Raw genomic sequence first — 15,742 nt, forward strand, 5'->3', positions numbered from 1 at the left:
GAAAATAACTTCTCAAAAGGTTTTTTTGAGAAAAACTAGAAATCCTAACTTCTTCCAAAAGACCTTTTGCATTAAAAAAATGACTTTTGGTTTGACACCCCATAGCCCCAAAAGACTTTTTTAATTCTAAAAGCCAAACAATAGCTCAATTAAACTAACTCAAACAGGCACATAAATGATTAAAACCTAAGAATAAGAGAAGTTTAAGTCATAGTGCTCTCATAACACACAAAACTTTTATCCGTGATTACAGGACCCCAAACTCTTAACCAGTCTTCCTGCAACTCCTGGCTCTGGCGCTCTTCGTCTCCAACGCGAATAAGATAATGAGTCAAAACCCTGTTGTGAATAGCCAACGAGTTGTGCGATCACGTATTCATATTACCTTGTAAAAACAATCATCTCCATCTAAAAACTACCCATAAACAAGGTCACCACCCAGAGACAATGCTGTCTTTGATCTACAACTCAAAACCTGCATGGTAAGAACAACTAGCATTCAAAACACTCTCCACACTACACAAACAGAAGCACATTTATTAAACCCACATTAAACAAAAGCCATAAGCACAATTTAAAGACATAAATAGGAAACACAAAAACAAATGTTCGAGCCTATCAAATAATTTTTACAGGGACATGATCCGCTGTAGCAAGGCCAGAGAACAAAAGATCCAACTCATGAAATATTGGTGTTAGCACCACATAAGCCCTTCTCAGGACGTATGTTCTAAAACAGCTGAAAATAATCTCTCCCTTTACATGGACATTTCATCAGACAACAGATAAAATAGTTGGATTTTATTAGTACATAATAGTCGAGTGTAACTGCCAAGGAGCCACTTGAGCTTTTCTCACTTTGTCCACCAATAATACAAATCTCTGCGCCTGTTCATCTTTTTCTGCAGTTGGAGAATTCCATAGAGTAGGGCCTCAGCAGTAGGAGGGCAGCCCGGAACATAGATGTCCACGGGGACAATCCTATCGCAACCCCGAACAACAGAGTAAGAGTAATGATAATATCCACCACCATTTGCACAGCTTCCCATAGAAATGACCCACCTAGGATCTGGCATTTGATCATAAACCCTGCAAGTAATGAAAGTCAGACTCAGATGAACTTAGCTCATTTTTAACTCAATATATATTGAAAAGACTGAGAAAACTAAATATATAAGTAAATAACACGCTCAAAACTGTGTACTTATTGCATTGCTAATACAGAAACAATATATGAGAAAGGCAAGAGATAAAATTTGGTCCATTGAACACAAAGTTATGGAAATCCATCCTTAGAAAAGACCATCAGCAACAAAAAGTTTTATATGATCCAGTGCCACACAAAATAAATAAATAAGCTCTAACTGACAGAACACCCATATAGCAAACCACTTTGTAAGTGGATTTTCCATGCATTGTGCCAAGTACAATATCACATAAGCTCCTACAAGAAGTCTTGTTTAGACTCAACCAACCACCAAACTAAATCAAACCCATTCCTATCAGGATTGTTTTCCACATCAGCTTATTTTGAGCCCAAACTACAAACCAAACTGGGTTCAAAATTATGGATTAAAAAATATTACCCTGTCTGATAAACTGACAAATTCAATCCAAGCAGCTTAATCGATCAGCTAACTCCAACTCAATGACCATTCCAAAAGGTTCTTTCCACAGAACACCAGTTGACACAGAAACTTCTTACTGTTATGGTTAGCCAAACTAATCCTTCAACCACTCATAAAGAGCAATAGTTGTAATCCTGATCTTTGTCTCCACTTGTACAAAATTAATAATACATGGGGTGTGTCAAACACAAATTGAGCTTCAACATATGCAATCTATTGATCAATTGTTAGCTAGTGAAAAGTTGGTAGTCCAGAAACATCCAGCATTTTTCCACCAAAACTTAGCCCCCACTCCAATCTAAATCAAACTCAATCACCTTTCCTGAACTCAATAGGCACAAATTTCACACGGCCACCTACTACAGTAACACAACCACTAACTCTCCATATATCCAAATGCAAACAACATCCTCAGAGATAAAAAAAAAAACAAATTAAAAAGAAGACACTGTCTCTAAAGCAAAAATTTGTTCCATACTCTTCTATATCACCCTATTCACCAGTCTACAAGACGACCTTCAAAAGGCAATGCAAAACAGACAGACTGACAAAATTCAATGAGAAAAGCAAAAGCCCCAATATCCTCATAAAGTCAAAAATTTTCTAAACCCAAAACTAAAGGGGGGGAAAATGGAACAGAGAATTAAAAACACACTCGAAAATAATCCAAGATATCTAAATTTCAACCCCAACTGCAGATCCAAGCAATAAAACACAAACTGAAAATCATATATACTAATAGATAAAAAAGAATCACGTGTTAAATATTTAAATTTGAAATAGAAACCCTAAGAAATGAAGGGGAAGGTAAATACTTGCGAAGGGCAGGGGCCATCTTGTTTGTGAGTGTGCCAGCTACGACCATGACATCGGATTGGCGAGGGCTGGGCCTGAAAATGATACCGAATCGATCTAAATCGTAACGAGCAGCACCGGTGTGCATCATCTCGACGGCGCAGCAGGCCAGCCCGAAGGACATGGGCCAGATGGAGCCGCGACGAATATAGTTGACGACATCATCCAATTTAGAGATCACGAATTCCGCCGTCTTTGAGATACCGCCTGGACTTGTGGTCGAGGGCGGTGGAGGGCGAGCGTAGGAGGTGGGCTGCGAGGAGAAGGAGGAGGAGGAGCCGGAGGCCGAGGAGAGAGAGGGGACGGTCGTGTGGAGACAGGCGGCGCGTTGCGAGAGGAGGAGAGGGAGGCGCGTGGCAGTGTTTTTGGTGAGTACCGCCATAGTTTTTTTTTTTTTTTTTTTGGGCTTGTGTTTTGGGGGTTGTGGGGTGGGGTTTGGTTTGGTTTGGTTTAGTTTTCTCACACGGGGGCAAAGCGAGAGAGAAATTGATTGTTGTTGGGGTTTGAAAGTGGTGGTTACTCTCTCCGGTAGTATTGGGATTTAGACATGAAGCGGCTCTGGGGTGTGTGTGACGTGACGTGACGTGTAACGGTGTGAACCTCTGTGATTGTGAAGGGTGGTTTAGTAATTAAATGCCAACATTATGTCCGGAATATAAAGGAAAAAACTATATATTTAGTTATTTACAACGGAAATACCGCCATCTGGTCCATCTCGTTGATGCTGTCTAGATTTGAAGTAACGCAAATTTTGATGGCCGAGTGAGGGCACCACAAATATGCAAAAGTCATTTTTTTTTTCAAATATTGTTAATAGGAGTAATATTTTGGTTATATTCGACAGATTTATCATTTGTTTGGATTTTAAGATTGTAATATATTTATAAATTATAATAATTTAAGGAAAAGAGAACAATTTTGATTTATTTCAAAAATTCAAAGAAAAAATTATTAAAAGTAAATTCTAAGAACTCATTGTCCTCTTCAAATCATTAAAATCAAGATCATTGGTCTAATATTCTAGTACCTTATCAACCCTTTAACACATAGTCGTTAAATAAGCTTTAGTTATAAGTCTATAAAGGAAAATTTTTATAAATATTGAGTAAATAATAACTGTTTACCTCTTTTATTCTTTTCCAATTTTTCTAGATTTTTTAGTATAAATTTCAAACACGACAACCTCCTTTTTGAGTCGAAAAAATAAATTTTTTTTTTTTAATTATATCGATTATATTAGAAACATTGGGACTTTATGTGGTGCAAATGTTGTTTTTGAGCCTTTTTATAACGCTATTTTTGAGCCTTTTTACTAATATTTCAAAACTTTCTGGACACTTTTAACATTAGTTCTAAAAAAACTTCATCTCTATTATATCAGCAATGACATTTATATTTACATTGGACTGGCGGTTGTCAAGCAAAATATTTAGTTGACAACGGCCATATAAATATTTAGTAAATATATTTTCAATAAATAAAAAGAACAACAGTTGTCAAGCAAAATTTTAGAGGAAATATTAGCTCTAGCTTTTTGAGGGAGTTAATGAGATAGTTGTAAGTAAAAATAATAATAATAATATATTTTTTTTTAAATTCCAAATTATCAATATCAGAATGGATTTGATAAGAATATTATTGTAATGGAGGATTTCACAATGTCGTCCCAACAGCATACAAGACTGGAGAAATAGAACATTATTTGGGTAGTAATTATCACTGGGAAGGTAATAGAAGTAGAGCTAGCTTGTTCGTCGGGTAAACTTGTTGGCAATTGGTAAATGTTTTGAGAATTGGAATTAACATGGATATCACAAACAAAACCTCGGAAAAGATGTATTATTAGAAGAGGTTCAAATAGATTATAAGAATATTTCTCGTGCCACAGGAAAGATTGTCCAATTTTTGTTCTAGATGTTGATGCATTGGGCGCCCACATAAGATAAAGAGAGCAACTAGGATTGATTTAAACCCCAGTTTGATTAAACGAGGGTGACAACTAATCTGACGAACTAACAAAGTTTAATCCAAGCAGCTTGATCTTTCCATGCCACAATGCGCTCACTCAAACTCAATTACCAGTTTGACTTTGACCACGAAATAAACTTCTTCCTAATAAAAACGAATTAAAGTAAAATAATCCCTAACCGTAAATCGTCTGAAACACAACAACTAGAGTACGTGGAATTGCTATCTAAGCTCTGCTGCTGCTGCATGCTGCTGCTGCTGCTGCTGCATGCTGCATGCTGCATGCTGCTCACCTTTCGATATCCTAACTAACGACGCCAATAGCAAATACTGTATATTTTCTTTCATGGTTATTCTCAGCTAGCCATAAAACAAAAAAAAAAAAAAAACGAATCTCTTAAAATCATGAATTTAAAAAAGGAAAATTCGAAGGTGTTATATAAATAAAGAAATAATAAACGCGAAATGGATAGAAACCACAAGAAAGAAAATGAAGGTGTGAAATGTTTACTCACTTGCGAAGGGCAGGGGCCATCTTGTTTGTGAGAGTGCCGGCAACGACCATGACATCGGATTGGCGAGGGCTGGGCCTGAAAATGATACCGAATCGATCCAAATCGTAGCGAGAAGCACCGGTGTGCATCATCTCGACGGCGCAGCAGGCCAGCCCGAAGGACACGGGCCAGATGGAGCCGCGTCGAATACAGTTTATCAAATCGTCTGCTTTAGAGATAACGTATTCTGCCGTCTTTGACAAGCCTCCGGGGCTTCTGGTCGATGGCGCCGGAGCGAGACCGTACGAGGCGGGTTTCTGTGAGGTGGCGGAGGAGGATAGCGAGGCGGCCCGCTGCGAGAGCAGGAGAGGGAGGCCGCGCGTGTTGGCCGTGTTTCTAGTGATTAAGGCCATCCTTTGCTTGATGGTTACTCCTGAGCAAGCAACTATAATTGAACTATAATTGAAGTATTTTCCCTGTTGAATCAAATTTGAGGAGGTCGTTAGAGTTGCTGTGCGACTATGTCGCGATTGTTTGTTGATTACATTCAAACGCTTAACAGATTTTGAATCAATGTATTTGACGGCCATTTCGTTAATGCTTATTTGTTACAAACGCTTAACCAATTTTCATTCAAAAAGCAAGCTCTCTAATAGAAGGTTATCCATCATCAAAATTTAAAATCAAGATGATGATCTTTCATCAACTTCATCCCGGTCCCTCGTTAATTCTTCATGTTTGCTGTACGGACGACAAATAGATTCATAATATTGCGCCACATGCGGCTATGTTGAGGATTTGTGAACGCCTGATTATTTTTCAAATTACTAGCTGTTTAATATGATTAATAATTATATTATTAAGACATATACTTGTCATTAACTAATTTATTTAATTGTAAATATTATATAAATTAACTTTAATTTTTTTTCACTTCATTTATATATATTTCTTCTTCTTTTTTCTTTTTCAATATGCTATAATTCAACTAATTAGAATTCAAACATTACCTAGCACAACCAAGAATTTAACCCTCACAAATTTAGATGAAGATAATAGTTGTATATGTAACACATGTTCCTTTTTGTTGTTTATGATTACCTATTTAATTGTTTATCGTTTGTTTGTGTTAATCGATTTTAATTAGCATTAATTGAGAAAAGGCAAAATTCTCTTCATTTATCTATTTTTTATTAATTTATTTTTTCTAAAATAAAATATAAAGGGTTACCATCTTTATCATATAATTTATTTATTTTTTAAAAAGCAAGTGTGTTAATAAAATTTAAACTCTTCCTTTCTCTCTATGATTAAAATTCTTTAACCTAATAACCATATAAAAGTAAAGAATTCTAGGTTTTCTATTATGCACGTTTGAAACAAGTTTTGAGGTAATTATCTTTCTCTAATACATGTTCTCTAATCTTATGTGTTTGATAATGAATGCATGCATCGTTTTCTTTATCATGAATGACTAGTTAGGCATTATGAAGCAAGAGTGTTGTGATTTTATTGTTGTTTTCCCTTTATTTTTTATTCAATTTCTGCATGAGAGTTTTCACAAAATTAAACTAGACATCCTAAGGTTTTCAATGATATATTTTGTGCAAATAGATTCCAAGTAATCAATTTGTTGTGAATTTTCAAAGTTAGAACAATGGTGCTGGAAAATTTCGATTTTTAGTAGCATGTATGATTTCGCGATTTTTCTGTCTATCCAAATGATCTTCGAAAATTATGTTGATTTCTCTATTTAATCATTATGTCTACTTACTACATGTTTAATTTCATAATTTTTGGTTGGGCTGCTGCAGTTCTGGAAACTGCTTTCCAGAATTGCAATTGCTGATGGTAAAATTAATTTAGGATATTAAAAGGCTTTAGAACGACCTATAAAAATTATATTGTATAAAATTATGAATCCTTTATGATTAAAATTTATTTGACTAATTTTCATTGAGTGAGCATTAAGTTACAAATTGTCTTAAAAATGAAAGCTTTTATTAAATTGTTTTAAGTCAAATACTTTGAAATATTTACGAATTATTTAAATGTAATTTATGAAAGTTTACAAATGATTAAAAGTTAAAGTATGATTTTATATGTTTTGGCTCATTGTCTGTAATGATGTTATGTTATGTCATGTTACGTTATGGAAGGCTAGCCGGATTTTGTGCACATATGATGTTAATGTTAATGATTCCGGTGGGGTACAGTATCTTGAATGATGTTATATGGCCGGGTCACTGGGTCTACAGGTGATACTATGTGACATAAGCTAATTATTTTTTATGTGTTTAAAATGCTTTTGTGATGTTTAAAGGAGTTAAAAACTTTATGATGTTGTGATTTATTTTTACTAAATGATGATTTACAAAGGTAATTTCTCTTATTTTTATGCATAACTAAAAAGTTTTATTAAATTATATTTTAATTGTTTTTAGTATTGTGCATGAATTTACTTACCGAGTTGACGACTCGCCCCTCATTACCACATTTTTGCTGATAGAGTTAGATGATGTGAGCTTATGGTCTTAGGAGGAAAAATAAGAGCTCTATTTCTTTTGGGGATTAATGTTACGTTGATAATCTAAGAATAATTTAGCTTCCTTTGGAATGATATTTATTTGAGAATATGTTATTTCATAATCTATTTCATATTCCTTTGGAGGTTTAGAACATTTATTGTTGGTTATTACTTTAAAAGTTTTAAATATGAGGATGATGAAATGCAATTTCACCGTAGTACCTTATTAGTGGAATTGGGGTTACAATATCCATAAACTAGCCAAAGAGAGATTAACTTATTTTATTTATAATAATAATAATAATTCTCTAATGAGCATATCTTTATTTTAATAAAGTGAGTAGACTAATAACAGACAAGAAAACACATATTTTAATATATTAACAGACCAAAAAAATATTAAATATATTAAAATTTATATATATCTATTTTCGACATTTTAGTGTGCATCCTTACATTAGTAAAGTGAGAATACCTCGATAGAGAAGAACTATATATATATATATATATATATATATAGAGAGAGAGAGAGAGAGAGAGAGAGAGATAAATGTTCTAGTTCAGAATTTTAAAGTGCGGAAAAATTTTAAAACTGTAAACCTTTAAAATTGTGCCGATTTAAAATTTTTCTGAATTTTTCCGCATTTTAAAATATTTGACCAGAAAACTATTGTGTATATATATAAAGATGGACAAGCCTAGACTCGAATCCAAGTTCCCTGGGCTTGCATAAATATTTCCTTTATGTACCAGTTTTACTCGAATCCAAGTTCCCTGGGCTTACATAAAATTTTCCTTTGTGTACCAGCTTTAACTATTATCAGAATTAAGTGGTTGAAATACTAAGTTGTTCAAATATTAGTAGCTTGATGTTGCAGCAAATTGTATTAAATTCATTACTACGGATTGATAAAACGTAAAACTCGTCTAAAAGGTATCAAGTTTTCTACGTTTTACACGTTTTATTTTTGATTAATTATATAAACCGTTGTTGGATTAACAGTTCTAAGTGATTTGGCCGTGAGCTAATTTAACCTGACCGTAGCCACTAGCTGAGAGGTAACAGTACCTAAGACACGAGTTACCTAGCGTTGACCAAACAAAAGAAACATTTATTTATGATAAATTAAGCCACTGATTCGCAAGAGGCATTCATCACAAGATCAAGTACCATTAAGGTTAAAAAAATGAAAAAAAAACTGACACCTAGAAGCAAATCCTGTCTAAGGAGAGAAAAAAATGGTTAGAATTTAAATAACAATAATAATCATGATCAAATTTCACAAGCCTAGAGAATTTGTGGGTTCAAATGATACAAGATTGAAAATCCCCAGATATCAATGAGAATTGATGCAAACGTGAAAGCTCCGTCTCAAAGTTTCAGGTTAACTCCCCATCCGGCAGCACCGAAGCAAAGTATTTATAACGCTCTGTCTCTGGTTGTCTCCGTCATAGGCTAGCTACCACCACATTTTTCTTTGACCTAAGCAAGAGACAAAAAGGATAATTCTACCTGTCCTTACAAAAGAATAAATCAGTGAGTATATAGCCTTCTTGGAATATTATCAGTTTAAGCTTTTTCTTGATAATTTCCTTGGTGTTGATGGAGGATATGCTAAAAATTACAATGGACTGCCAGAAGTCTGATAGACGGCAGCGTGACTTCCACATTATTGGTTTTGGAAGAGCAAAGCAGATTTCACCAAAAGCGACCACAAAAGCTTTGCCAGGCTAGATAGAACAAGTCATTATCTTCCCAGACCAACTTTATGCATAATACATGTAAAGGCTGTTTGAAGCAGCGCATGCAATTGAGTTTTCTGATGGATGCCAAGCTAAGTGCAACAACTTCATGGAGAAATCAAAAGCATTTCCATTTGCATCAAGTGCAGAGTTATCTGCTCCTTTTACTGACACAACGAAAAGAAGGCATACAAGCACAGATTATAATGTGTATAAACTCGGCACAAAAAACAAAAAAAAGCCAGTGACTACTTTCTGGGCAGACTTAGATTCGTTCGAACCTAAATGTTTATCTCATGAAAGTAAATAAATCGCCTTCATCACATATTAGTGAAATCAAAACCAAAATTAACAAGCTAATATTATGAGGAAAAAATGAACTGCGTGCATAAAGATCCGACTAATTTGTTATTCCTATATTAATGTATCCATTTAATATGAAAGTAACTAACCAAATAATTTTTAATCGAACCTAGTAGATTGAATTCACCCAATAGATGTCAATTTCGTGAGTGCTTGTATAAAAATGCACAAGAGTTGAATATGAGTAAACATACCTCGCCTCACAACACCAGAAAGACTTCCTAGAGGTCTAGAAGGCCTTGACGGGGTTTGAACTTGTCTCCTGGAAATGCAAGAATAAACTAGTTACACAAGGATGAAGGCAATAAAGTTAGCACAATTTTTCTTACAATCACTTCAATACAAAGTGCTGTAAACCTAGAAACTTGTTAAGGAATCCACTTTTATAGCTACTTCCTTAACACTGTCAATAATATTCCTTACTCTCAGAACATACCTCATGGGATTTTTGCTGGCTTCCAGTGTTGTTGATTCTGCACTACCCTCAGAACAACCAAACACGCGAAACAGATTGCTGGAATCACATAAAGAATTACATTATACATCTAGATGCAAGCATTATGGTGAAGGAAGATGGAGGCAATAAGGATCAATAAATTATGTAGCAAACCTGTAGGAACCAGTAGCCACCCGACCCCCATCTCCGCTCAGACAACACTCAAATTTGTCAAAGATAGAATCATTTTCATATAAATCACACAACTGAACAAAGTCCAAACAAAGAGTTCATGTTATGAACAAATGTATAAAATAAATTATGAGAAGAACAAAAGAAAAGAGAAGCACAGTTCAACCTCCCACTGCTAGCGCAGAAATCAAGAGAATTAATAAAAAGAATGCTGATTTTATAATGATAGGATTTAGTTGCAACTCTTACTCATATCTTTTGGATTTATAAAAAGTAAATTGGGATAATTAATTATATCTCTCTTAAATTCCACTCTTGTTGAAGCGAAATGAAAGTTGTGCCCAGAGAAGTCACCTATTTTCCTTCCCCGCAATTCACTACACTTAGTTAGGTAACAATACAAAATTATTGAGTACCATCCATTTCACTTCTCTTCTTTCCAGTTTCTCATTCATACAAAGTGTGAATGTTATCCAAACCCATAAAATAATTCTTAGAAGAATGCATCACCTTAGGTCTTAGATGTTCATGAACCTGGAAAGTTGCAACAGGACCAGAATCCATATTTATGTCCCATAACTGTCAACAACGTAGTCATAATCATGTTAGATATCAGAACAAGCGTGATATACAGAAAAACAGATTATAAATAAACTGCCCCAGGACAACATGTATAAAATTTTACAGGAAAGTTTATATTTGCTATCATCTAACCCCATCTTGTTCAACATTGAAAACAGAAAATACTACACTGAGTTCTTAAATCAGTTAAATACAGTTAACATGTTAAGGACTCCATAGTTTAATTTCCATATATCATGCATTTGCAAAAGCTTTATTTTTCTTCCTGAGAAATTAAGAATATATATTAAAAGAGAATTTGCAGAAGCTTTCATTGAAACAGAAACTTCATTTAAAATCACAAATGAACCTTGAGGGTCATGTAGTCACGACTTAATATATGTCTTCCATTCCTGGCAAACTTGATATCTGAAATGGAGGCAATTATCTCCGTGAAAAAAGACCTCGTACCGGGAGCTTCCTGTTCCTCAAACCTGCAAATAAGACGCTGGTAAGAACGGTAAGGAGAAAAAAGGACTGCAATAAGGTACTGCTTCCTGTTCCTCAAAACTAAAAATACAGAAACTAATAGGAAAAGAAATCCAATATAAATATCAGGGTAAAGAATGCCACAAAATCCCTTACAATTTGCTATGAGTATCGCATAAAGCTGACTGCCGCATATCTATAAGACGAATAGAGCCCTTTGAGCTACTATATGCCAACATATTACAGTGGGTGGGGTGAAATTCTGCGGAAGTAATCACCTCTGCAAAAATGAATTTGACCACATGAATATATCATTTTATAAAATAGTACCTGCTCTATTTTGGTAACAATAGCATTATAAATGAAGTTCAGGGTTAAAGTTAGCGAAATTATACATTCTCTGTATATATCATTTGATTACAATTGTTTTATACATCTCAGAAACTATTATTCAGACAGTTAAAAAATCATATAACATGTTATTGCCCCTGGAAAGAGATCTGAGAGTCCCACCAGTAAGATCCTCCATGTTTGCAGGTTTCACATCTACGATATTAAAACTCTGATTGCTAATTTCCAAATTCCAGAGATTTATTCGCAGGTCATCGGCCGATATAAAGGTCTCACCATCACTATAAACCAAAAAGGAATAATCAGAAACTAATAAAATTCAGAAAGTCTTGTTGAGAAACAAAATGGTAAAGATTTATTCACAGGTCATCACCTGTTATTTGAAATCGAGTTAATATGATAATCATGTGCATGTGCATATATTCTTCGACATCCAGCAACAAGATTTGTCTCCTGACTGGTAACCTAATTGTGAAATTTGACCAAGGTATCAGAGCTGGAAAATGATACTTATGAACAAGTTGACAATTACTACTCTAAAAGAATAGACAAATATTAATATTGATCCCTTTTTCCAGATAATCCACAGAAAAAAGGGGTACATAACATAGCATAGTTCTTTTTTCAACACAATAAAGTTACATAGTCATTCCAGTTCCTTAAGCATTACGAGCAAATATATTAGATCCAAAAAAAAAAAATTCAGATAGACTAACATTATGACGGCAATTGATGACTAACACTATAATGGCAATTGATGTTGGAAAAAAGAAGATTAGATTGAGTACAACTACCACAGGCAAACGTAGAGATGAAACACCACCCGGGGGGAAGGACGAGTCATTGCTTGCACATCCAAAGTTTCTCTCTCCACATCCCCCATTTGCCATATAAGATTTGGGAATTGCTGATACATGTGAACCAAAAATTGGACCATTTCCTGCAGCTTTTTCAGGGTGTACATTCCAATCAAACACTTTCTTGACCTTCTTCTCTTGAACCTATCCAACATAAAAGCATACACATCATTCATACCAAGAGACTTAAGGAGCATTCTGTTATGAACTAAGAAATTGCTGTTGTTTTAAAAACTTACTAACTCCTTAGGTCATATTGTAACAAAAGCTACTAATACACCTGAGATCTTTATTAACTAAAATGTAGAAATCCTTTGAAAAAAAATGAGGTCTAAGCAGTTCCATTATAAAAAGTGACTAAATGCTTTACAGTTTACAGCTACAAAGGTCCCTTTCAATGAATTTCTTACCTTCCACAATTTAATAGTCTTGTCGTTAGTGGACAGGAGATACAGGGCACTATTAGCTGACTGGCACCATCTAATCTTGTTGATCTTCTCTTCAATCTCCAAGCTCTTTAGATAATCAAACTGAACCAAACCGATGAAAATGCATGTTATTAGAAAAACGAGAACAGTGAGTCAATTGTCAAATCAACACATTAATCATGCTAACTACAAAGAAACTACCTCAGGCTCATGGCTTTGAAACTCTGTTTTATACCGGAACTCAGGGTGCCTGCTCATTGAATAATCCATCATCTCTAGATCTCTCCGTTGTCCACCATTCTGCATATTATAGTTTATATCATACATCTATAAACTACAATAGTTTGACGAACTAAAAATTATGGAGGAAAAAATAATAGCATAAATGATATAAACAAGTATGCAATCAATTGGCTTACATCTCGTGTGTCAGTTCTCTCAAATAAAACCACTCGGCCCCCACGATCTCCAGTAGCAAGGTGATCACCAGATTTATCAAATTCAATAGCGGATATGATATCAACTGCAAACATAAGGTCCAGAAATAAATCAAAGGCAGCATGGGAGAAAAAGCATATACAAAACACTTCTGCCATGCACAAATCGCAATTACAATGAAAAGAAAACTTTCATCATATAAGAAATATAATGTAGAATGTTTTATGTCTTCAAGTCAAGTCCCTCCCATGATGACAACTATTCAAGGGGTACCTCACATTTTTCAATAGTTAATAACTAGTATAACAGACTGCCTACATTAACGATTAACAGAGAGCCAAACCAGAGATAAAAGTTTTAGTGTTAAGAACTCGATTAGTCAACTCAAGCCCAGAATCAACAATGTGACTCAGTTTGTTGTTCAATGATATTAACTTTCAGAATCAGAGCCAGCATGGAGCAAGCACAACAAACCAAATATTTTGCTCTGCTTATATAAACTGGAGACTCAGGAAATCAACCCATTGATCAGATGTCCGACAGGCCCAACACCTTTGCCTTGATGAAACTATGACGCATTCCCATATGGCATGCCATAGTACCAATGCTTTCACAAGTTCATTGACCATGTAATTCATGAGCTAACAGCACCAAGCACAATATTTAAGCTCCAAGCTGAGCTATGATGAGGTATATTTGCAATAAAAAGCAAAGCAACAACAAAAGTAACTCATGCATGCAACATCAATATTACAACTAACTCAATTGCTCTTCAATAATGTAGACGCATATAAATTATCACAATAACGCCGGTTCTAACTATCAAATCCAAATTGCATATCATAGATCTCTCAAGACATATCCATAATTTTGTAATAAAAAATAAAAAATAAAATAAAAGTAGAACCATATGCAGAATCAGATAAAGCAAAAATGAAGATTGTACCTTCCTGCACTTCCTCTCCAGCAGTCCGTTCTCCGAACACTTGCGAGAATTTCCACTCGAGCGGCTGAGCCGCGGCTTCGGAGGAGCCGCCGCCGTTGTCCATTTCTTTCACAATAAGAGAAATCCAGAAGAAGAAAAATGAAAAATAAAAACACCAACTCAATTTTAATGCATCCAAACGGAATCGATCTGAAACTTGTACAATCTCATCACCGATTTAAAACAAACGATAAGGCGAGCTCGTCGATTAATCGAACCATGACGAACCGTAAATACAAGCACTCCAGAGAGCCAGATTTCAACAACAGGAAACACTCACTCACTCTTTTTCTCTCTCTAAATTTAGATTCCGCTTTCTCTCTCTAGAAAATGGAAATCGATGAAATTTTTTCACATCGACATCGTACGCTTGCTATATAGATAGAGCACAGATTGAACGTCGATTGAGATTTTCACACTGTACTAGTAATTTCTTTTTGTTTTGCCTTTTTTTCTTTTTTATTTCAGAGAGTAGAAAAAATGGAGATTGGAAGATAATGACGGAGCAGGAAATGCTATTGCTACGTAGCTTTTTGGCTGATTATTGGCTCGCTCTCTCTCTCTCTCTCTTTTATTTTTTCTTTCCTTCTTTCATTTTCTTAACGGAGTAATAACATCTGCGTCACTGCGTTTTTTATAATTTCGTAATTAAGAATACATTGTGTCTATTTATGTTAAATAGGTCCCTAATTGTATTGAAATGACCGAAAAGTCTGAAATGCCCTCTGGCGTTAAAGTTTCTCTTATATCGAGGAGATGGTCAAAAGTCAAAATTGAGGAAATTGTAAATTGGTGTACTAAGCATATCTTGTTATTTTCTTACGGCGTAAATTTACATAGAGTGGAGGGAAAAATAAAAAAAAATCAATAAACTAAATCTACAAAACTAACCTAATTGATGTACGTATTTAACAAATAAAAATTAAATTGATGTGATTGTATGCAAATTTAGTTTATTCATATGATGAAAATTTGATATATTTTTTAGTGTTATATAGTTGAGATAATAAAAAAATAAGAGACTTTAGTTTTAAACCTCGCTCACATGAGTGAAGAGGAGATTGGATTGTCATTAAGCTAAACAATAAAATAAAAATATGATATAAAATTTATAAATTTATGATTTGAATAAAAGAAAAAATTAGTAACAATATATAACTTCAATCCAATGATAAAATGTCAATCACAATGTTATAAAAAACTCAATAATAAATTATTTGAAGATAAAAATACTATGAAAAAATAAATGAGTCCATAAGATGAAAAATACTTATACTAATAAACACACGATTGAAAATTATTTTGATAAAATTATATTTTATAAGATGCTTTTAAAAAGTAATCTTCTCTAACATGGTTATAATATAAAGTTTGAAAATATTATTAATTATATAGTTGATTATTTTATAAGTTACTTTGGAAAGTAA

At 34.2% G+C, this 15,742-nt stretch overlaps 2 protein-coding genes across 4 annotated transcripts; both read right to left on the reverse strand.

The window, feature by feature from the left end:
* Positions 1-517: 517 nt before the first annotated feature.
* LOC112101579 (NADH-quinone oxidoreductase subunit B) lies at positions 518-3,117 on the reverse strand. Its single transcript, XM_024192284.1, has 2 exons — positions 2,444-3,117; positions 518-1,089 (listed from the first exon to the last, which is right to left on the reverse strand). The coding sequence occupies exons 1-2, from the start codon at positions 2,863-2,865 to the stop codon at positions 855-857; spliced, it is 657 nt and encodes a 218-aa protein (XP_024048052.1). The 5' UTR covers positions 2,866-3,117; the 3' UTR covers positions 518-854.
* A 5,579-nt stretch (positions 3,118-8,696) lies between these two features.
* Positions 8,697-14,887, reverse strand: LOC18054394 (serine/threonine protein phosphatase 2A 55 kDa regulatory subunit B beta isoform). Of its 3 annotated transcripts, none has more exons than XM_024192283.1 (14): positions 14,277-14,887; positions 13,312-13,415; positions 13,094-13,192; positions 12,875-12,994; positions 12,396-12,608; positions 11,981-12,072; positions 11,770-11,888; positions 11,413-11,536; positions 11,138-11,261; positions 10,717-10,785; positions 10,189-10,280; positions 10,015-10,092; positions 9,773-9,840; positions 8,697-9,382 (listed from the first exon to the last, which is right to left on the reverse strand). In XM_024192283.1, the coding sequence occupies exons 1-14, from the start codon at positions 14,377-14,379 to the stop codon at positions 9,240-9,242; spliced, it is 1,548 nt and encodes a 515-aa protein (XP_024048051.1). In that variant the 5' UTR covers positions 14,380-14,887; the 3' UTR covers positions 8,697-9,239. The 3 variants fall into 3 exon arrangements, with proteins under 3 accessions (XP_024048051.1, XP_006450809.1, XP_006450810.1); XM_006450746.2 differs by having other exon boundaries at positions 12,402-12,608; positions 14,277-14,886; XM_006450747.2 differs by having other exon boundaries at positions 12,399-12,608; positions 14,277-14,886.
* Positions 14,888-15,742: the final 855 nt, after the last annotated feature.

Source organism: Citrus clementina, unplaced genomic scaffold (genome assembly GCF_000493195.1).
Source record: "Citrus clementina cultivar Clemenules unplaced genomic scaffold, Citrus_clementina_v1.0 scaffold_1, whole genome shotgun sequence".
NCBI classification, from domain to species: domain Eukaryota; kingdom Viridiplantae; phylum Streptophyta; class Magnoliopsida; order Sapindales; family Rutaceae; genus Citrus; species Citrus x clementina.